This window comes from Bufo gargarizans, chromosome 2 (genome assembly GCF_014858855.1).
Source record: "Bufo gargarizans isolate SCDJY-AF-19 chromosome 2, ASM1485885v1, whole genome shotgun sequence".
In the NCBI taxonomy this organism is placed as follows: Eukaryota; Metazoa; Chordata; class Amphibia; order Anura; family Bufonidae; genus Bufo; species Bufo gargarizans.
The window spans coordinates 569,289,859-569,312,976 of record NC_058081.1 but is presented as its reverse complement, the minus strand read 5'-3'; the positions used below and the strand labels follow the sequence as shown (position 1 = coordinate 569,312,976).

General features: G+C 43.3%; 1 protein-coding gene and 1 pseudogene across 5 annotated transcripts in view; one reads left to right on the top strand and one right to left on the bottom strand.

Moving 5' to 3' along the window:
- The window catches only part of PPP1R12C (protein phosphatase 1 regulatory subunit 12C), a 104,009-nt gene extending 81,049 nt beyond the window's left edge, over positions 1-22,960 (top strand). The window contains exons 10-22 of one of the 5 annotated variants that reach the window (XM_044281701.1): positions 1,072-1,254; positions 4,856-4,950; positions 5,160-5,303; positions 6,624-6,714; positions 8,007-8,120; positions 8,678-8,759; positions 10,449-10,555; positions 17,325-17,380; positions 18,190-18,247; positions 18,689-18,793; positions 21,269-21,319; positions 21,618-21,668; positions 22,001-22,960. In XM_044281701.1, coding sequence (XP_044137636.1) covers positions 1,072-1,254; positions 4,856-4,950; positions 5,160-5,303; positions 6,624-6,714; positions 8,007-8,120; positions 8,678-8,759; positions 10,449-10,555; positions 17,325-17,380; positions 18,190-18,247; positions 18,689-18,793; positions 21,269-21,319; positions 21,618-21,668; positions 22,001-22,087 — 1,224 coding nt within the window. In that variant the 3' untranslated portion in view covers positions 22,088-22,960. Of the gene's footprint in view, positions 1-1,071; positions 1,255-4,855; positions 4,951-5,159; positions 5,304-6,623; positions 6,715-8,006; positions 8,121-8,677; positions 8,760-10,448; positions 10,556-17,324; positions 17,381-18,153; positions 18,248-18,688; positions 18,794-21,268; positions 21,320-21,617; positions 21,669-22,000 lie in introns of all 5 variants that reach the window. The other 4 variants (XM_044281700.1, XM_044281702.1, XM_044281703.1 and 1 more) reach the window with 4 other exon arrangements.
- The window catches only part of LOC122926156, a 354,925-nt pseudogene that overhangs the window by 274,857 nt on the left and 56,950 nt on the right, over positions 1-23,118 (bottom strand).

Here is a 23,118-nt window from a genome sequence, read left to right as displayed (position 1 = left end):
GAATGTTGATATGCACTGTTCAGCCATGTCACTAAAACCACTGACTGGTAACACAATGGCTGCTGTCAAGGGGTGAGGGATATTAGGCAAGTGATCAGTTCTCAAAGTTGATGTGTTGGAAGCAGGAAAAATGGGCAAGCATAAGGATTAATGTGACTTTCACTGCATCTGAGCATCTCCAAACCGGCAGGTCTTGTGGGGCGTTCCTGGTATGCATGGTTAGTACTTACCAAAGGTGATTCAAGAAAGGGTAATTGGTGAACTACCGACATCGTCATGAGCGGCGCTGCTCAGGGACTGCACGAGGGGCGCCATTACAGTATTAAGCAGGGGGTTTACTGCTATGGCTGAACGTGCATGTCGCAGGGGCTCCTCCTCTGTATGGACTTCTGCGTCATGTCACCCTCAAGGGTCACGTTATAATGAATGACACAGTGTCAATTGAAGTCAGTGAAGGTGATGGCAGCCTACTAGTGAGAGCATTCATAGCCATCCACAACTGCGCTCAAACAATAGCCTCTCGTGATGGAGCCCACTTCTTTGTCTTTCCCCAACAGTACCTGCTGTAGTGCTCGCCTGAACAGGGGCAGGATTGGCATATGTGACTGGTGTTGTTCTCATTTAGTTTTATCTTAGAGGAAGTGACATTTTGGGGGTTTTATACCTCTTCTAGCTGCTCATAGATCGTTTCTATTAGTTTTGCTTACAAATTCTGGCAAATTAGCAGTAAAATGTTTTATTAGCGCAATACCAAGACAGCCTGTGGTCAAAGTGATTTTGGGAAATCTACTCCTGGGCAATTTTGTTAACTGTTTTTATTTTTTTATTTTTTTTTATACTTTGTGCAAAAATTGTTAGAGTATGTCTCACTGTACATTATCATCTATATCCATAGTGCTTGTACTTCCTTTAAATTTCTCTTCTTTCTTTAAATCTACCTATGGCAATACCTGCTTTCCATTAGGTTTTCCTATATTGCATCCTATGTAGGACAGCTGGTGTTTCAGTTCTTGTCTGTCTGTATTTGCCAGTAGTGATTTCCCCATACATACCCTTCTTCCATATCTGTAGTTCTCTGGGGCACCAAGCAGCATCACAGAGAAATGCCAGCTTACCTTTTCCAACTTGAGGGCAGGCTTACGGAAAACGGGCAGCTTCGGGGCTCTGCAAGATGCCAAAGTAGAGGACAGTAGCTTCAAAGAGCCAGGAATCAAGCGCTCTGCTTCCAGCCCCCGACTGGACACCCAGGAGAGGGTGAGCAGCTCATTCATTTGATTCTGTCAACCAGTGAAGTGAGCGCAGATGCATATTTGCAGGTGTTGTCTGTATACACGTGCGAGTGTCTTACAATCATTGGTGTATCGTGCCATGACCCATTTCATTGAGCAGAGGGTAGAAATAAATCTAGACTTGTGTAGGCATGAGTTCCAGGCCATCAGTCCAGTAGTTTATCTGTTCAGATTCTACTTTTTGTGAATCTGATCCAAGTAGGTGCTTTAATTACGGGTAATAAGCATTCCTTGTGCAAGTTCACATTATATATGAACTTAAAAGTCACAATGGTAGAAAGAAACCACCTTCCTTATCCATCATACCACTACATTTCCATCCCCTTGTAGTGGTAAACTACTAGCTCTCAGCCGACAGCTGCGGATGGGGACGTTTCTACTTAACTTGACCATCGAAAGCATCAAGGTTTTTGCAACTCTTTGCAAAACTCTAGTCATTAGTCCGCCTACAAGTGTTAGGGTCCCTGTGCCTGAAAACGCTTAGACGCCGACCATACAATTAGGGGTGGACAAATATTGGAATCAGAAGCGAATAAAACAAAAACGATCAATTAATAGCATTAATATGAATCCACGACCCACAAATGGAAAAGAAGGGTTATCCAGGCTGCAGGTCATTGATATCGGATCAGTGGGGGTCCGACACCCCTAATGATCAGCTGTGTTGGGGAACTGGAAGCAGGCGGCCCTGTACACTGTGTCGTAGCCATGCTGGGGTACTGCAGCACACCCCCCTATTCAAGCCAATGGGAGCTAAGCTTGCAGTACAATGGCGCCATAAACTACACGGTGGATGGAGCCTTCTGCTTCCAGCTTAGTACACTATGTACTTTTTTAAATTGCGTCTGCCCTAAACAGCTGTGAGGCTGCTGAATATCGCACCTAAAGGGAATGTGTCATCAGAAAATGGCCTATTATTTAAAACCCGTTTTTATTTTCAACATATTTTAAAATAATTTTTGGTGTTACTTTTCATTTCAATATCTATATTTAAATAAAATCCTGCACTTTTCACACTGACCACTAACCGGCGCCACTTCTTGGTCTGTATAGAAAACTGCTTATCTGTACGCAGAGGTGATATAATTACAGGTAGGATAAGAATGAGAGATAAGACAGAATCCACCATTCACAGTAGGTAATTGGCAAAGCTTTTCTATTCTTTCCTTGTACAATGAGTCACAGAGCATGCCTAGAATACTCTGCCATAGAAGTCAATTTAGATGCTTTCTAAATGCTGTTAAGTACAGTGGCCGCCCCCATAATCATGTTCAGGAAATGGAGTAAAGAGATGTTTGTCTGGTTTTAACTGGCAGAAAAAAAAATGTTGGTGACACTTTTCCTTTAAGCCAAGGAGAGAGCTGCATTTACATGCTGCTATCATCCCCTCTGCATGAGCCATTTCTATTGCTTGTTCCTATAGAGAATCCTGGTTCCTGTCAATTGTCCCAATCGCTCCCCCTTGTAAAAGGGCCTTTCATTTGAAGAGAACTACCACTACATGGAAAATTTGCGTGGCCAGTTTAAAACCTGGGAAGAGTTTTGACCTTTAGGATTCACTAAGATGTAACTCACAAAGTCATGAATTTTCTAACCATTATGGAGAAATAAGCAATGCCTCTGTCAAACACTGACCAGTTTATTACGATGTGCTATTGACATGAAATATCTGGAAAACCAATAAAAACGACTAAAGCCTAGTGCAATGGTAGATAATCCCATGATGTGACCTCTCATCCTTTCACGTACTCGCATCCAAGCTACAGACAATCTGTGTGCATTTTTAGCTATGCCACAGAAATGAGTGTGAATAAGTACCCTGCTACTTATTTCAGGGGGTTGTACACGGAAACATTGAGGATTATTCCCATTGAATAAAAGCTGGGCTATTCCTCATGCCGATCCGTTGCAGTTCAAGCTGCACATCCGCAGTAGAATCAGGCTGGTAAATAAGTCCAGCACATGTGAACTTACCCTAAGGCCTCATGCAGGCGAACGTGTGCCGGCCACATTGGGAGCCGCAGTTTGCGGGCACAGTCTGTGTGGTTGCTGCAGATGGGTGCAGAACCATTCGACTTGAATGGGTCCGTGATCTGTCCACACCGCAAAAAAAAAAACATGTTCCATTTTTTTTTTTTTGCGGTGTGGAGGCACGGACAAAAAATCGCGGAAGCACTCCGTAGTGCTTCTCTGGGGTTCTGTGCCTCTGTTCCACACTGCTTCTTCTGGATTGCAGACCCATTCGAGTGAATGGGTCTGCATCCGTGATCTGGTACACACTGCCAGTGCCTATATATTGCGGACCCGCAGTACAGGCATCGGCTGACAACTGTCGTGGGCATGAGGCCTCATTTTGTTCCTTGGTCCAGGAAGCTTAGATATGTGGAGTTGTTTGATAGGGTCTATCAAAGTATGCTTGTTCCTGCTCATACGATCTGCTTCCTCTGATGTTTGATACAAAAACTGTGGAAGCGGACATAAATGGATCCCATGTTTTTAATAGATAAAATATCTAACATATGAGCAAACAAAACAAAAAAAAGCTTGTGCTACTATTAGACAGATGTTGCATGCACAGACTATGGCGGAGGCCATTGATGTCAATGGTGGGCCCAGTAGAGTCTCTCTGGGTCAGTTATTTCCAACCAGCAAGGTGGACAGAACGAATACCTGTAGTGAAAGCCTATGACGTTGCCTGAATGTTGGTGTCCAGCATCGGGGAGAAAATCTGTGGACCCCCCACCCCAAACAATTCTCACATCTCAGCTTCCAGGAAGGTTGAACCTGTGTTTTTAGCTTTTAGAATAGATTTGGGCTGGTTGGTAAGTGGAGGTCAATTGTCAGAGTTGCCGTTCAGTGCTTGTTACACAGCCCTTCTTTGTTCCGCTGTCTCAGAAGCCAGTCATTTGGGAGATCCTCCAGAAGTGGAAAAGAAATCTCGAAGCGGTGACAGTGAGTAGCAGCGTCACTACGTACAGTAAACCGCTCAGGGGTAGGGGTGCACCCTTAGCTGGACTAGTATAGAAGTAGAAGCTGCAGCATCAAGAACACAAAGCTTGCTTTTAGCAATGTGAATGCAGTCGTAGCTTGTAATAGAGGTGACCCATGTAGTCATTGTACTGTATACCGCATCGGTCAGATCTTTCTTCTCTGTTCCCCATCCTGGTTTATGTGACTAACAATGTTAACCAAGTAAGAAGTTGTGTTAAATACATTTTTGTGGCCTCTATGGGTAGACCTTATGTGATGAGCTCCATTATGGTTGTGCCAAGATATTCGCTATTGCTTACTACCCACATGCAATAATCCCTCCTGTAGTGATGTCAATATTCACCTGGGTTTCTGAAAAACCATTTGCATACATTCACAAAAATGTAATGTAGATATGAGAAACGCACCGCATCCTGCCCTATAGAAGTCCTGAAACCTTCACGTGTGTGTGGCTTGTTCTATATCGTATAGCGTGTGGCATGTTGTACACTATTAGTGTGTACCCTGTGTTGTTCTCCTGGACATCTATGGATGAGTAAGAGTAAAGGATTTCCATTCTTCCTTCTGTCTCCTAGAATAAAGAGCCACGTATGGCTCGTATTCCTCCAACTCCAACAAGGAGGATGTTCAATCAGCCGGAGACAAATCCTCTGCCAGATGCCAAGAAAGAGTAAGTAGTGCTGGTCACAAGTCACCGCAGTGTCGCCAACCTATATCCACAAAGCACTTAACCCACTGTTTCTGTGTCTCTGTCCTGTTTCTCCACTAATCGCCCACAAACCATATCATTGTGTCAAGCTGTACTAACTTCTAGTCTTTGGATATAAGGCTTTATATAACGGTTAGAAAAAAAAATCTTTGCTTCGATCATCTTAATAGAGACTTAGAAGGTGGACTACAGATGAAACTTGACATGGTTCCCACCACACAATTGCACACAAACACTTTGTCCAGCATGACTGCCACTTCCTCCACCTCGTCCTCCAGTACAAGTTCAAGTACTGATCCCAAAGACAAGCGAAGGTAAGACACTTCTCTCCTGCATGTTCTGCTTCTCCACCACTTGGGGATAAACATCACATAATTACCCTTTGCTGAAAATGTATGTCTGTGGCCTTATCTATACCCTCAATGTCTTATGTTTAAAGGGGAATATGGATTTGACTGCTTGGATTGGTCTTGCCCATTGTGTAGGTTTCTGACATTTTCAATTACAGAGCTGTGTGGTGGCTTACAACCCCAGCACCTCTGTTGATATGCACATTCTTTATAATTGACAGACATTTTGAGTGACAGTTGAACATTTATGGCTGATTGGAGCTAGGCTTTGTGCAGACTGTATGATGGAGAGTAGCCATCATTCTGTAGTACAGAGCTGAGGGAATCCCATGTGTCGCCATATGGTGCACCATATTGTAGAGAGATCCTTCCGTGCAAGTATAGGTGCCCAGCTTTTACAAAAATGTGGAAAAACTTACCTTGGCTGCTCTCAATAAGTACAAGTATACCCCTAGCATCCCACTGCTTGGGACCCCCATTCTGATTTACTTGAGCTGTTTTTGTATTATACAATAGTCCCTCAAGTTACAGTATTAATTGGTTCCTGGGTGACAATTATATGTTGAAACCATTGTAACTTGAGTCTATAACTTTATGGAAAACTAGTAATTGTTTCCAAAGCCCCAAAATATCATCTCATAATAAGAGAAGATGTAAATTTTGAGAAAAATAAGATGACTAAGACGGGTAAAGCAAGACTTTACATATGGTAGTTAGAAATAGATGCTGGAAGCTGTAGACCACTTTCTATGATGAGGAAAGGAACATTTACATTTCAGTGTACTAGAAAAATAAAATGGAGCCGCCCTCATTGGACATCCAAAGGGACAGCTGATCCTGGTACAGACAGAGCAGTACAGGACATGTAGTACCATTCTGTAATGACAAGCTACTAGACAACCAGTACAGGTGATTAAAGGTGATGGTTGGATCTGAGTCTGAGGCAATGTATGTCTAGCTTCAACTTATGGTGGTCCAGGAAAGACCAATAATGTGTTGAAAATATTGTGTCCTGAGACCATTATATCTTGAGGGACCACTGTACAGACATTCATCTGAATAGTCACCATGTAAGGACCTCTATGGGGAAAAATGCTAGCCTTGTCTCCTCCAGCAGAACCCTCTGCAATCAGCAGATCACTGTGGTGGCTTCAATCTGCAAGAAATAGTCTCTGATGAGATCGCCTCTTTAATTCTCTAAATGTAGACACAGGGGGATGGGATCATTCACTGTGGACTAGAATAAATTATTAATTGTAATTATTCTTGGTATTTTTTTATCAGGTCATATCAAACACCTGTACGTGATGAAGAATCAGAGTCTCAAAGAAAAGCCCGCTCTCGGCTCATGAGGCAGTCAAGGCGATCTACTCAGGTAAAAGTCCAGACTTCTTATTTCTATATTTTTTATATTGCTTTTACATAAAATCTGCAATAAGGCAAAATACTCCCTCCTTCCCTTAAGCTGATTTTATATGGGCAGTTTTCTCATTCGGGTGCTGTCAGTTTACACCAGCCAGCACCCACACTGACCCATTTAATTATATGGGAATCTTCACTAGTGATTTTCTGCATGGACCATCGGTCTATGTAGAGAAAATCGCTTCATGGTCTATTCTTGTCTGTTTCTGTTTTTCCTGAAAGACTCACGTTCAGTGAATGGGTCTGCTGGAAAAACTGCCCACTCCACATGCTCTCCATCCCTTACGATCATCCATCTGAAAGCCCTGAAGCTGCCCCCGTACACGTAGCAGTTTCCTCTACGCTGTTTTACAGTAAATTGACACGGGCAGGTACTGGTGAAACGGTGTGCCTCACCTGTTCAAGATGCACAGTCAAAAACCGAACTGCAAAATCACAACTTGTAGTAAAATGTGCTTGTTTTACATGTAATTCCCCCCCAAAAATGAAAAACAGGACATATATGGTTGCCCTAAGGAACGTTTGCAATTGCCAGGCTAACTATAAAGTGCAGTGAAGTGGACTGTCTAGTTCTGGCCATGCCACCAAAACAGCTTGTCTAGAGCCAATCTACAATCTTGGGGTGATCGGACCAGGAGCCTTCTTTCTTATAGAATTGTCGGTATTGCGCTATTCCTGACGTGCATTCCTGGGCTTTCTGCAAAGCACTGTGTGCCTCTATGTCCCTTTGGTGCCTATGGTACTCATCAGAGAGCCACAGCCCTTATTCTGCATACTGTTGCAGGGGCCCACAGTGTGTGGACATGGGTGTTTTCTGTAGAACCGTAGTTTTCTTAAGCACAGAACTTGCTTACAGTACATGTTCTGTGAATTTGTCGATCATTTTAAACCGACCTTCTAGACCAGGGTTTCTCAACGCCAGTCCTCGGGACCCACCTACTGGTCAGGATTTGAGAATATCCCACAGAATGAATGCCTGTGGTAAGTCCTGATGCACGGACACTAATTATATCACCTTCTCAATACTAAGGAAATCCTGAAGACATGACTGGTAGGTGGGTCCCGAGGACCGGAGTTGAGAAACCCTGTTCTAGGCTGTAAGCTCTGAGTTATATGGCAAGTCTAGAAGTCCCTTATTTTTTGTTTATTGCGTTGTCCATAATGTACATAGTGTGTGTGTGTATAACTTATTATATTATTAATATGTATACTTTATAGATAATATAAAATATTCTGCCTCATTAGGGTGTCACTCTCACTGACCTGAAGGAAGCTGAGAAGACTATAGGGAAGTCTGTGGATATCCAGTCCATTGAACTGAGAGATGGTAAAGACAAGGAGCAGACTGAAGAAAATATGGTCAGTACTGAAATCTCAGATCTTTGTTCTATCATCTTTTTCATCAGGTTTTATGTTTTGGTTGCTCTGCTCATTAATTAAAAACTCAGATTGTCCATATTCTTTAAGCATGCTGATCAGTATTAGCATTCACCTTACATCTCAAACCTTTGACACTCCAGTTGTAGTTTCACAACAGTCGGAGTGCTAGAAGTTGCTGACACCTGACACACAGTGATCGCTTTCGGGCTCAGTGGAAAAAGTGACTTTTCAATAGGGGTTCTATGGCTCTCTGTAAATAGTCGTAGGCTCTGAATGTGCTCACAATTCTGCATCCACTTCCCGGAGACAGGTCTTGGCAACTGTACCAAATGGTGCTATTATGTGTCCATACAGTGCGTTCACAGGCACTGGATGTGTACACTTTCATTGTCCATTGACAGACTACGTATATACTTATATTTTATTAATCTGACTATACACTTAAGCTGAAGAGCTCATAGCACTTGAATATGTATAGGAAATGTCTGAATAAAGCTCTATATTGATTTATTCTTCCCTTTGTGCGTTTGGAACAGGATCTGGTCCGAAGATCTCGGCTAGCACTGAACACTGACACTGTCGCACCTGTAAATACTGTGAATTCTTCAACAAAGAAAGGTTATATAATATCACCATTTAGTTCTTCATTACACTATGTAATCTTTTTTTATATACTTTACTAGAACAAGGGTGGGACTGTTCCTGGCTTGTAAATGTGCCGCTGATGAATGAGCGAAACGTTTGTTCATCGGGTGATCCTCTTGTTCATGCTGGCACTACCAATCATGGCTTCTCATGCTGCTCAGAAACAATTATTTTGTATGAGGAAAATGGATTAATTAGCTGACTAGAGTGTGACACTTTGAGCCTAGAATATTTCACCTTTTCACAAAATTCTAATTTTAAGCTGCATTAATGCAATTTCTTTTAATTTGCATTACTGAAATGGACCTTTGCACCATATTCTAATTTTTCAAGTTTCACATGTAGTAGTAAAAAGGGCTAAGGCTAGTAGAGCTAAAGTCTGAGATTTGAAGGTTATTGATTTCTTAAACTCATTAACAAAACATAAATGTACCCAGATAGAAATGTCTGATTGGTGCAGAACTCGTCAAACAGTTATTCAGATTTTAAATGGTCACAGGTGCCACAAGAGGGCGTAAAAGTGCTTCTCCCCGCTGCCCTACAAAAATTGGGTAGTGTTCCTTTAGGTGAGAGATCATTGACTGTGAGGCATGCCACTACGACGCTCTCAAAGACATTTTGCCCAGTTGACAGACTTTGAGGGGGCACATCATTGGAATGAGGGAAGCAGGATGGTTGTTTCGCTGAATGGCCTGCCATCTAGGCTGTTCTGGCCTAGCAGTTGGCTGCTTAGAGTATGTTCACAGTGTGAGCATGCCCTCAACATCTAAGACAGGTCAACAGTAGAGAGGATTGTTTGATCCGACAAGCACGAGCAGCTCCCACAGTTTTATTGTCCACCATCCAGACACAGGTGGCACCTTCATTATACACCCTTTCTCTGCCCGGTCCATTTCTAGGTGCTTTGCAGAAGCAAATTTGGTGCCACAGTACCCATTACGTGTCCTGCCATTGACAGCCAGCCACCGTCGCCTTCATTTGCAGTGGTGTCATGAAGGAGAAACCTGAACTGCAAAGGACTGGAACTGTATCTTTAGCCACCAATCCAGGTTCTGTTTGGAATGCAGTGATGGTCTGGTTTGAGTATGGAGGCCTGGTGGTGAGCACTTCAATCCTGCCTTTGCTGTGGAGTGACACACTGCCCCAACTGCTGGCCACATGTTGCCTCTCATGGGAGGGCTTCCAACTAGAATTTTTTAACAATATAATTCTTGGCCTGCCCAGTCACCAAAATTATCACCAATCGACCATTTATGGGACGCCAGCTTCGGCAACCTAGGAGTGTGCAGGGTCTACAGGTCCAGATGCAACATCGTTGAGCAAATGTGTGTATGCCACCATGCTCAACCGTATCTCATCTTGTATTTAGGCTAGAGGTGACCCAATAGGGTCCTAGATCCTACAGTTATTCATATACTAGTTTTGACCAGTAAAGCCAGTTTGTTACTTAGGACTGGTTGATTTACTCTTGGCACTATTGACATAAAAATAACATTTACTGTCTAATTGTTATCTTTTTATTGCTGCATTGAGGCAATGTTTATAGATGGTGCATCTCAGATAGATTTTAATTTGGTAAAAATGGCCAAATGATGAGGGTCCTGAACACAACTCCTAATAGAAAATTGTATAGTTTATTAACTCCCCGATTTCCTACTGTAGCACTTGAAAGTGTTGGCAAAGAAGATCGAGAAACAGAAAACTCAAACCATTTGGCAACAAGGGACCGAAGGAGATGGAGGAAAGAGCTGCAATCAGCAAATATAGGGGTAAATTCTTGCTAATCTGTTGTAAAACTGGCCTTGCACAGTAAATAAATGCTGTACGAACCTGATTTTTAAAAGTTGGCCGCTTCTCTAATCCAGTGTTTCCCAACCAGTGTGCCTCCAGCTGTTGCAAAACTACAACTCCCAGCATGCCCGGACAGCATTTGGCTGTGCGGGCATGCTGGGAGTTGTAGTTTTGTAACAGCTGGAGGCACACTGGGAAACACTGCTCTAATCTATATGGGGTCCTTTCAACCTTTGCTCAACCCATTACTTAGACTACTTTCACACTAGCATTTTTTGTCGGTCCGCCATGGATCTTCAAAAAGGCTTCTGTTACAATTATACAACTGCATGCATCAGTGATGAACGGATCCGGTTGTATTATGTCTTTTATAGCCATGACGGATCCATCATGAACACCATTGAAAGTCAATCCATTTTCTATTGTCAAAGAAAACTGATCTGTCCCCATTGACTTAATTGTGTAAAACGCTGCATACAGCATTATTCTGTCCGCGATGGGAGCGCAACCAAGCGGCATGGGATGCATTTTGGTGCATTCCGTTTCATTTAGTTCAGTTTTGCCCCCCATGACAATGAATGGGGACAAAACTAAAGCGTTTTCATCCGCTATTGAGATCTTATGGCGGAATTGAAAACTCTAGTGTGAAAGTAGCCTTACCTGTTTATTCCACCACACTCCTTGCCATGTCACTGTCATTGTGGTTCTACATGCAGGTATCTGTTTTCTTATATGCAGCGACTGTATATTTCCAGTAAATGGCTGTAACAGTTATGTGGATATAAATGCACATCACTGCTGCAGCCAAATACAGATCAGCAGAAAGGAGCAGAACGGTTAAGTAATGGGTCTCCTATTTTCTTTTCTTAGAAACACTCAATCCCATTATTAAAAGAACATGCCTGTTATACCAATGTTGAGAGGCATAAATGTAAAGTGTACCTGAGCTTTAAAAAAAAAAAAAAAAAAAAAAAAAAAAAAAGTTTGCATAATGGTTGTATGTACAATCATAACTGTGAAGGAACAGTTGTTTGGGTTTCCCTAAAGTCTTTTTCAGCCATATTATTCTCTATTTTAGCTGCATAGGTAGATGAATTTCTCTCAGAAGCAGGGGGTGGCCCCCTTCTGTGCCTTACTTCACAGTATTTATTTTCTTCTAGGGAGCTCAAAAAGCTAATAAGAGATTAATCACACTTGCAGAAAAGCAGGAGGTTCCTGTGAATTTAGAAGCTGTGTAGAAGCAGTTGTTTTATCAGGCGCTCAGTTGGCTCATGTACTCTCAGTTGTAGATATGAATTTCCTGTTAGATCAGGCAGAACAGAATAATTTTTCAATGTATAAAATATGCCCATGTGTATAGATATTTTTAAAATTCTTGTGTATTTAGTGACCGTAGTCATGCATGTTCAGTAGCTTGGTCCCATTGCCCCAATACTCTTGTGGCTTCTTTCCAGCAGAACTGGACTCATTAGGTGGGTATTTTGATAGGGAATCAAGAAGAGCAACGGGGGGGCACCATTACATGTATGTAACCATAACATCTACACACAGGACTTTTTTATTTATTTATTACAGTTGAAAGCTTGTTATGCTTTTCCATGGGCAAACTGTCCATAGACCCTACAGGGTAGGTTTCCCGTTGGGCTAATGCTTAGAGGGCCACCCAAAGCTTCCTCATGGCCGCCAGCCAGGTACATAAAGATTTGATGCACTCAGCACTAAATAATGTAGCAGCATCAGGCACTTATGTACCTGACCAGCGGCCACAGGTGGCCTCCTGAATTCAACTGTATTGTCATCCTCAGGACGATGATGCAGTACTATACTGCGGGACAAGCGGCAGTATTTTGTCCTTCACTGTGGTATCTGGTTCTGCTGGTGCAGTTTGGCATCATGATATTGCTGGCCTTGCCTGCTTATGTTCTCCATTCCCACTCGTGTTGCCCCACCTTCTGTCAGTTTGGAGTAAAACTACAACATTGTGCCAATTTTATTTTTTTAAATTTCCATGGCCACTAGGACTGCAGCTATCGATTTTGTTTTAGTAATAAAGTATTTTCTCGATTTAATCCAACGATTAACCACTACAGGACCGTCGGACACAGGATTGCGTCCTGGCGGCGGCCCTGTAATTCCTCCTGGACGCGCCAGCGCGTCCTCTCGTGATAGCCGAGATTTCCTGTGAGCGTGTGCGTTCACAGGATCGGCAGGTAAACAAGTGCATCTACTACCTGCCAGCGTCGATCGTTCACTGGCAGGCTGTAGATGCGATTTTTTTTTACCCCTAATAGGTATATTAGATGCTGTTTTGATAACTGCGTCTAATATACCTGCTACCTGGTCCTCTGGTGGTCCCTTTTGCTTGGATTGACCACCAGAGGACACAGGCAGCTCTGTAAAGTAGCACCAAACACCACTGCACTACCCCCCCCCCCCCCACGTCACTTATTAACCCCTGATCACCCCATATAGACTCCCTGATCACCCCCCTGTCATTGATCACCCCCCCTGTAATGCTCCATTCAGATGTCTGTATGTGTTTTGCGGATCCGCAAAACACGGACACCGGCAATGTGCTTTCCGCATTTTGCGGATCCGCACATTGCCAGAACTATATAGAAAATGCCTTTTCTTGTCCGACATTGCGGACAAGAATAGGACATGTTCTATAGGCTCTACAAAAAACGCAGTGTTCGCCTGATCTTGTGACAGAATTGTGTTTTTTTTTCTTTTCTGATCACTGCAAAAACACCGTAAAATCACAGCGGCGCTATAAAAAAAAATCACTTTTGAGGGGCATGGCGAGTTCATGGAAGATTTTTTTATTTTATTTTTTGGCACAAGTTAGTGGAAATTGTAAGAAAATAAATAAATAAAAACAAAGTCTCATATTCCACTAACTTGTGACAAAAAATTAAAATCTCACATGAACTCACCATACCCCTCATGGAATCCAAATGCGTAAAATTTTTTAGACATTTATATTCCAGACTTCTTCTCACGCTTTAGGGCCCCTAAAATGCCAGGGCAGTATAAATACCCAGCAAGTGACCCCATTTTGGAAAGAAGACACCCCAAGGTATTCCATGAGGGGCATGGTAAGTTCCTAGAATATATTTTTATTTTTTGGGCACAAGTTAGCGGAAAATGATTTTTTATTTTTATTTATTTTTTTCCTTACAAAGTCTCATTCCACTAACTTGTGACAAAAAATAAAATTGTACATGAACTCGCCCATGCTGGGTGAGAGAAATATCTCTCTAAAAGACAGTTTTTTTTTGTGTTGATTACATCGAGTAATGTTGCAACCCTAATGGCCACATTTAAGTTGCCTGATCTAACAGCAGAAATGAATATCACATTGCAGTAGAGCCTCATTAAAGTGGTTGTCTGGGTTCAGAGCTGAACCCGGACATACCCAGAATTTCACCCAAGCAAGCCCGCCTGACGAGCATTTCATGCTCCGATGCTCTCCTTTGCCCTGCGCTAAATCGTGCAGGGCAAAGGCATTTTGTGGAGTTTCGGTGATGTACCGAGCTCTCCATAGGGCTGCCAGGTGGAGGCTTCTGCCCAGCAGTGAGCCCGGTGACGTCACCGGGACTGATGGGTGGGCTATAGCGCTGCCCTAGCCTGAAAAACGGCTAGGGCAGCGCTAAAGCACACCTATCAGAGCCGGTGACGTCACCGAGCACACTGCTGGGCGGAGGCCTCCGCCCGGCAGTGTGTTATAGTAAATAAGAGCAAGGGAGAACTGCTCTGATCCTCAAGTCAGGGGGTGACCTGGGTGAAATTATGGGTATGTCCGGGTTCAGCTCTGAACCCGGATAACCCCTTTAAAAGAGTTATGGGTAATGTTCAAAAAATAGAAAAATCGCTATCGTATAGTACATGAGTCTCTTTCTAACAAACTTAGAACCAGCCCTGTACCTCACATGGATCCAGAGGTCTCCACATTCATTGCTCCCAATTGTTCTACTAGATTTCTTTTAAGCTGGCAGCTTAGGAGGCGTGTCCTTTCTGAAGGGGCGCTATGCAAATGTTTTATTGAATAACTCTGGCTGTAATACATTTTTGATTACATACAATTGCAAAAGTATTTGGCTCCAGGTTCTGGTTTGAAAAATGTAAAGCAACCCCTTTAAAGAAAAATGTATAATGGTGCTTAAGTGGTCTACTAGACATGCTCCAACTTTATTCTGTTAATATTTTGCCCTCGCAGTGTTCAGGGCGTGGTTCCCGGTTAGGAGATAAAAGGTTGCCGGACACATTGTAGTCCTGGATGATCAAAGGCAGACTTGGCCAGTGTAAGTAGTTACATGTCAGCCGAGGTGACCGCTGCTCTTTCAGGATCAGCATTAGGCATATGTTACTTTCACTTGTTGTTACTTGGGTCAGCAGTTGTTGTCCTTGCTGTAGTGCCTGGGCTCTTATCTGATGAGGTTTGTGCTTGCTTCTTTTGTACTGGTAATTTTCTGTATACTTCCTTGTGTAGTTCATTGTCCTTGTACATAGCGACTCTAAAGGAAATATCCTCACCATTGAGTTTGTTTGTTTGCATTCCAGAACAGTGGGTGTTTCCCAGTCAGCAAGAGGAGTTACTGTGTAGTGCACATTCTGTACTAATATCCTCACCCTGAAACTATTGATGAGAAGGCTTTAGCGGACAGGTCCTCGTGGGTTGCCAGTCATGGTTCAGCTGAGCTTGGACTACGTGCAGTTAAAGGGGTTCTCTGGGCTTTTGACAAAACCCATGGTTTGTTCTGCCCAGTGGAAGAAGATGGTTTGCCTTAATAATTACCCGTCCATCGCACTGTTGAAGCTGCCATCTCTGCTGCACTCACACAGGCTTCGGGCATTTCCACTCTGGCCCTGACCGGATGTTTTCTTTTATTCCTGTTCAGCTGCTTAATAGTAAATGCAGTTGAACAGAAAGAGAAGGGCACAAATCTGGTAATAACCAGAGAGGAAGGGCCCACAGCCTGTGTGAGTGCAGTGTCGTGACTGGTCATAACCAGAGAGGAAGAGCCCACAGCCTGTTTGAGTGCAGTGTGTGACTGAATGGTCATCTGGTAATAACCAAAGAGGAAGAGCCCACAGCCTGTGTGAGTGCAGTGTGTGACTGAATGGTCATCTGGTAATAACCAGAGAGGAAGGGCCCACAGCCTGTGTGAGTGCAGTGTCGTGACTGGTCATAACCAGAGAGGAAGAGCCCACAGCCTGTGTGAGTGCAGTGTGTGACTGAATGGTCATCTGGTAATAACCAAAGAGGAAGAGCCCACAGCCTGTGTGAGTGCAGTGTGTGACTGAATGGTCATCTGGTAATAACCAAAGAGGAAGAGCCCACAGCCTGTGTGAGTGCAGTGTGTGACTGAATGGTCATCTGGTAATAACCAAAGAGGAAGAGCCCACAGCCTGTGTGAGTGCAGTGTCGTGACGGAATAGTCATCTGGTAATGACCACAGAGGAAGAGCCCACGGCCTGTGTGAGTGCAGTGTCGTGACTGGTCATAACCAGAGAGGAAGAGCCCACAGCCTGTGTGAGTGCAGTGTGCGACTGAATGGTCATCTGGTAATAACCAGAGAGGAAGAGCCCACAGCCTGTGTGAGTGCAGTGTGCGACTGAATGGTCATCTGGTAATAACCAGAGAGGAAGAGCCCACAGCCTGTGTGAGTGCAGTGTGCGACTGAATGGTCATCTGGTAATAACCAGAGAGGAAGAGCCCATGGCCTGTGTGAGTGCAGTGTTGTGACGGAATAGTCATCTGGTAATAACCAGAGAGGAAGAGCCCACGGCCTGTGTGAGTGCAGTGTGCGACTGAATGGTCATCTGGTAATAACCAGAGAGGAAGAGCCCATGGCCTGTGTGAGTGCAGTGTCGTGACGGAATAGTCATCTGGTAATAACCAGAGAGGAAGAGCCCACGGCCTGTGTGAGTGCAGTTTCCTGCATAGGGTGCAACCACACCGCGCTGTCGTGTTAAGTTTTTGCAACGTAGCCGCACTGCGGTCAACTACAGTGCGGATGTGCAGGCAACGGCTGGCTCTTGTTAAAACTACTAAGGACTGCACTGTTTAGCCCGCCTGCATTTTTAATGGCCGCAAGCAATGTATGGCCCGCCACAGTGTTCAATCACAGAGCAGCTGCGTGACAACCATGACTCGACCCTGCTGTGTGGTCATGGCACTCCAGCTGTGGTGAAACTACGACTCCCAGCATGCTCCATTTATTTCTATAGAGTTCTGAGAGCAGCCAAGCAAGGGGGCATCTTGCGAGTTGTAGTTTTACCACAGCTGGAGTGCCAAGGTTAGCCATCACTGCCCTAAGTGAAAGGTATCATTACATTTAACTGACCAGCCATGCTAGGCATTGTGCATATTTTCCGGTGAATTTTCTGGTGACAAAGTGCCTTTAAAGGGGTTGTCCTCAGGATAGGTCATCCATATTCCAACACCCCCACTGATCAGCTGGTTGAAGAGATCGCAGATGATTATCCTTAGGGAAGGTCCTCAATATGGGAAACAGGACAACCCCTTTAAAGCAGCACTTTTTTTTTTTTTATAATCTTTAACATATTATCAACGTGCATAAAGCTAAGACTTGTATTTTCTATATTATTTACATTGACTCCTTAAAGGTGCCGAGCTCTGAGTCGCCTACTGATATTGCCAAAAGGAAGACATGGTGGTTTTATTATTTTTTAAATATGCGTTTGCTGACTGCACATAATTATATTAGTTTGGTTTTACAGGTAACAGAGAATGAGGACACAGAGGTGGTAAACCACAATGACACATCTGGGCACAGGCAAGTGTGACACTTCCTAGTTATTCTTTCTATTAAATAAACCTTAAAGGCCTTGCCTCATCAGACCTCAGCAGACTATTGTGAAGACTGCCATGTACCTTACATAGCTGTTGGCCAAACACTCATGCAGCCATCAGCTATTTTTCATTCACATGGATGCTTGGCTGAGCATGCATGTATTTTCAGTAGGGAGAAAGCAATAAGGTGTCACAAAACACTTCGGGTGGAGCCTTATCTACCATTAGCACAAAGGAATGAGCTACCTGACCTGGAACACCCCCCATAGACATTAGTCGACCGTTTAGTTTCCACCTCAGTCATTTGGTTCAGTCATTGTTCATCTAGTCTGTATAACCACCTTACTGACTGTAACATTATGGGAGAGTGTATCAAGGCTGGCATTTCTTACACCAGTCTTGATCTAGTTTGCCCTGGCTTGAGATGTATTAAGCCTCTTAATAATTTGGGTGCATCTCAGGGGATCTGTGCATCTCAAACTAAAAATTAATTTCAGGCGTACCTTTTTGTGTAATTTATAGTTTCCTGGCATAAATATTCGTAACTATTGTCCCATGTAGCGCCCCCTTCCCCCACCTCCTCTGTTCATGCCCTGTTCATGTGTTTAGAAAAGTGGATTGTGCTTCACATACTGGGAAACTTGTATTCAAAATGGGACTTGCGCAAAAATCTTTGCCTTTTGGCCCCACTTTTCAGGCAGAGAAGGCTTGATGAATTCCCCCACCAGAAATATGCATTGTGTTTACTGATTGCAGGGTAACGGAAAGCTTAAACAGTATTTTGCCATTCAGATCGGGGACATACTCTTTTCCAAGGCACAAGGATGAGTCTGACAAAGATTACAAAAAGGTATGTTCAGATCTTCTTTGCAACTCCCGATTCACAGAGATCCTAGTGGAAGCTTGAGTTATTATGCATATTATCGTTGCATCCCTGTGGACACAGCTAGAAATCCGTGTAGTGCAGGGATGCCCAACCTGCAGCCCTCCAGCTGTTGGAAAACTACAACTCCCAGCATGCCCGGACAGCCTACAGCAGGGCATATGGGAGTTGTAGTTTTACAACAGCTGGAGGGCCGCAGGTTGCGCATCCCTGGTGTAGTGGAATAGTGTTCTAATTTCCTAACTACAGGTACCATAGACAACATGGAGGTCTGCTACCCTAAGACCTCATAGAAAATGAACATGTGGGGGCCCAATTAGATGAGTGATGTCTTAGGAATAATATTTTTGTTTTTTAAAGCATGGTGTTGCCATGCGATGTGATGGTAGAAATATGTTCATTCCACAGTTATATGAAGATTTAATGTCTGAAAATGAGTCGATGAGAGAACAGCTTCAAGAGGCAGAACTGAAACTCACCCAGTTAAAGCTGGAGCTGGAGCGGGTCACGCAGGTATTTCCTTGGGCACCTACCTATTTGCGTTATGCTGGTGTATTCGGAATTACATCACATGATTGATGACATACAGATAATTGCACATCATTCCGGGCATGTTTGGAATACTCCATGAAAATCATTCTCATTAATAGTGTCAGACGCCATTTCTGGTCTGTCTCATGCACTGGACTGCCTCATGATCTGCAGTCTGGCAAAACTAAGTGATTGCGTTAAAATAATAAAATAAAAAAAAATGTTGTCCCCCTCCTCCCAGTAATCTTGGTATAGGTGAATAGAATATTTCACAGTGAAGAGCCATACATTAAAGGGACCATTTCTATCAGAAAAAGGACATTTTCTTAAAGCTCAGTGTTCATAGAAAACATAGGGGCACATTTATTAAGATCAGTGTTTGACACCGGTCTTAACCCCTTGACGTCAGGCAGCCCTTTAATCCCAGCGCTCTACATTAAGGGCTGTTTCACACGAGCGGATGCCGTGCGTGGCATCCGTGCCGTGAAAGAGTGCCAAGACCCGATGCAGACTGCAGAGGCACGGAGCATTAACATGACTGATAATGCTCCTTGCCTCTCTGTGATCTCTTTACTACGAAATCACAGTGACAACTGTGATTTCGTAGTAAAGAGATCACAGAGAGGCACGGAGCATTAACAGTCATGTTACTGCTCCGTGCCTCTGCAGTCTGCAGCGGGTCTTGGCACTCTTTCACGGCGCGGATGCCACGCACGGCATCCGCTCGTGTGAAACCGCCCTAAAGCTCCTGCAATCTAGCAGAAGCAGGTCAGGTCCTGGCTGTAAGATACTGAGGGACCCTGAGGAGAAGACAGGAGCGGATTATTACTGCTCTTGCCTTCTTTGTTGCCGGCAGCAGCAGCTCACTGCTTCCTCTATTAGTCCACGCGGTCACATGACCTCTGGCTGTCTCTGGACAGGAGCTGAGCTGCAGGGTCTAAGGAGACCCTGGTCAGCTCTGCCTGTGTGTAATGCCCCCACAGGGGGATGTTTTCCTCTGTAACTGGGGCTCCTGTGGATGCCCCAGTTACAGTGGAAACAGTGCAAGTAAAAAAAAAGTCCTCCAGAGGTCTTTTAATCTCCTGGGGGACATATGTACTAAAAATATAGTAAAAATTCAAATACAAATAAAAAAAAAAGCATCACAATAGTCACCGTGTTCACTCAAACCTATACATGGTATATATCAAAAACGATTGTCACAAAATAGGGAACCCATTGCAATAATGAATTTTTGTGTCAGTTTTAATATTTAAGAAATAAAAAGCTATAATTAAAAAAAAATATATACTTTTTAATAAGAATTAGTGGTCTTCCCCCAAATTAAACATAAGGGGGGGATCTATGAAAAAACATGCTAATAAGTCCTAAGTGTCAAAAACATCGCAAAAATGATTTTGGTAGTTAAATGAATTGGGCTCACTAAATCACCACATGCACAAAATCAATAAAAATTGCCTGGACATTCAGGCTTTTTTTTTAGGCCCAGTCATGAAAGGGTTAATAAAGCCCTAAGGTGTCGGTGGTTCCGCCAAAGTTATGAAGAGGCTCTGGCCTCTTCATAACTTTGGCGTATCCACCACCGCTTCTAAATGTAAGACTGCTTTCTTGCTGTCTTACATTCAGAACTTTTTCTATGCCTGAAACACTCCATACCCACAATTTTAAACCTGGCGTGAGCATAGGGAAAAGTCGCAGGTTGTGCCGCAATCTGCGCCTGACATACGCCTAATATAGGCGTATTTCAGCTTAATAAATGACCCCCATATTCTTTTTAGAATTTTTGCATGTTTTTTTTTTTTTTCCCATCTGTACTCATTTTATTTCATCAGAAATGCAGAAAATTTTCCTGGTTACCAGTTATCTGCGATAAAAGCTCTGAATGGGGGAGTAAAGTAATCTTCAGTTTACTTGCAAGATAACCTGATTAGTAAGACTGAAGTGACTGAGTGGCAGCTCTACTGATTTCTTCATAGGCCTAGAAATGTATGCAGACAGCAGAGCAGTGCATTGTCAAACTACCAGGATAGCATAGGGAGGGTGATGCTCTAATTGATTCACCGCCCCTCACTCCTCCCTGGTCTGACAAATAGTGTTAAGTGAGAGTTTGTGCTGGGCTAAAAGCACAGAGAGAAAGGTGTGAGGTATACATGGAGCAGCTTCAAGAAATTATATCGAGAAAACCATCCCCCCACTTTTATACAGAAATAGTACATGTAGGGTGAAGACCTGTCCTACAGGAATACAGCTAGCTGCATCGCTTTGCAGTCATATCTCCTGATCGTTCACTGCTGGTGCTGTAGCAGGGAATTATCAGGTTGGCGGTTACTTACTCTTTACTGATATCACGTATGTAGCCAGTTATTTATTTGAGGACGTCACAGGGCCCTTTTTAATGTGTGATTTAAAATTTAAATGATGGAAATGTCCCTTTAACTGTTTGTCTCTCTTTTCCAGCGACAGGAGAGACATGCAGAGAGACCTGCCTTGCTGGAGCTCGAGAGATTTGTATGTGTTTTTTTTTTTTTTTTTTTTTTCTGTTAAATATTAGAAAAGCTGCTTATGTCATTCTACATCCTCTCTCTGTAGTTAACTCATTATAAGGCCTCATGTACACAACCCTATGTGTTTTGCAGTCCGCAGATCTGCAAATACTGTTACCGGCCATGTGAATGCCACAGTTTTTTCTTTCTTCCTTTTGTAGAAATCTCCTATGGTCATGAGGCTTTTGTCAAGTTAAAGACTTTAACATTTGTATGTAAGCAGAATTACACCATAACCGTTACTGGGCCATCTCTTTCCATAGGAAAGAAGAGCATTAGAACGAAAGGCAGCTGAGCTTGAAGAAGAGTTAAAGGTAATGTCTCCTTTCTTCTTGGATATATTATCCTGTGTCTTTTAATTTGCAGAGGGCTGTGTTCCTTTGGCACTTGTCTGCATTTTTTTTTCCCTTCAATCCAAAAACAGCTACCAGGAGACCACAAAATAGACTAATAAAATGATTCTTTACATTTGTCAAGATCTCTGCACACATTTCATTATACAGAGGGTATTACATAATCTACAAGACCCCTTTTAAAGCCTAATTGTAAAGGGGGGTGTGTGTATATATGTATATGTGTGTATATATATATATTTATTATTGTATATGTGTGTGTGGTCTTGATTTTATGCTGAATCTTCTTTTAGGTCCTCTCTGATTTGAAGGCGGACAATCAAAGACTGAAGGATGAGAACGCAGCTCTGATACGAGTGATTAGCAAACTGTCCAAGTAAAAGCGCAGGGTAACATCCTTCAGACGCTGCACGACCTGACACAAAATCTTCAGCCTGTCTGGGCCAAAGACAGTCCTACAAGTCTGCTGGGCAAAAACTGCCGTCTTCCTGGATTTGGTTGCAGAGAACACTGCGCTGGGAACAGAAAAACCATCTTGTTTGACATTGTGCTGCACACACTGGAGCCAGACATTCAGAGCCTGCTTCCCGGTCTGCGAACGTCAAGGAAATCTAAGATCCTACTTTCTAAAAAAAATTTTTTTTTTTTTTTTTTTTTTATGTATAATCTATAAATATATATTAGTATGTATATCCACATGTCCCCAAGTGATGGCACTGGCATCAGGTGATGCCCGCGGACAAGTTTCTTCTCTTGGCTTCATTCTTTGTCCTAACCAATCGTATGTTTAACCCATGGGGCAACCACTGGACCTCCTCCCTGCCTGTCTAACTACAACTGTGATAAACCCTCCTACATCCACTCCAGCAATCCTAACATGTCTATAGAGGATGAGCGATCACTCCACTCAGCAATAACCAAGGGCCATCCGATGCTATCCACCTGTTATATTATGCACAGTTACCTCACGGTCTGCAGCCGTACACTAGGTAACCCCATCTTTATCTAAAAATGGCGGTTGTAAGCTTTAGGTAATGCATCACCCCACAACTGTGAACACTGGCACATGTCGTCGTATTCCTGAATGTACTTGTATGCAGGACACGTTTTAGAGCTTTAGTTACACTGTTTATGCTGCGTTCTCCAAACCGTATGTAGTCCTTTCCAGTGTTTTATGTGCTTGTGCTCTGCAGCTAAGGATGTAAAGCGCTCCACTGCTTTATCTGTTCTAGTAAACACTTGGATTCCCCTGTTATAGCAGTGCTGGAGCATCTTTTCATAGAATTTGGCTGCACTGCTGTTATTCCTCCAGGAAATACACAAATGGATGTTACCATGTCTATGTTAAGAGGTTGTGTCCCTACATAATTCAGTGCTGTCCAGTGACTGTTTATATTGCTGCATTGACAAG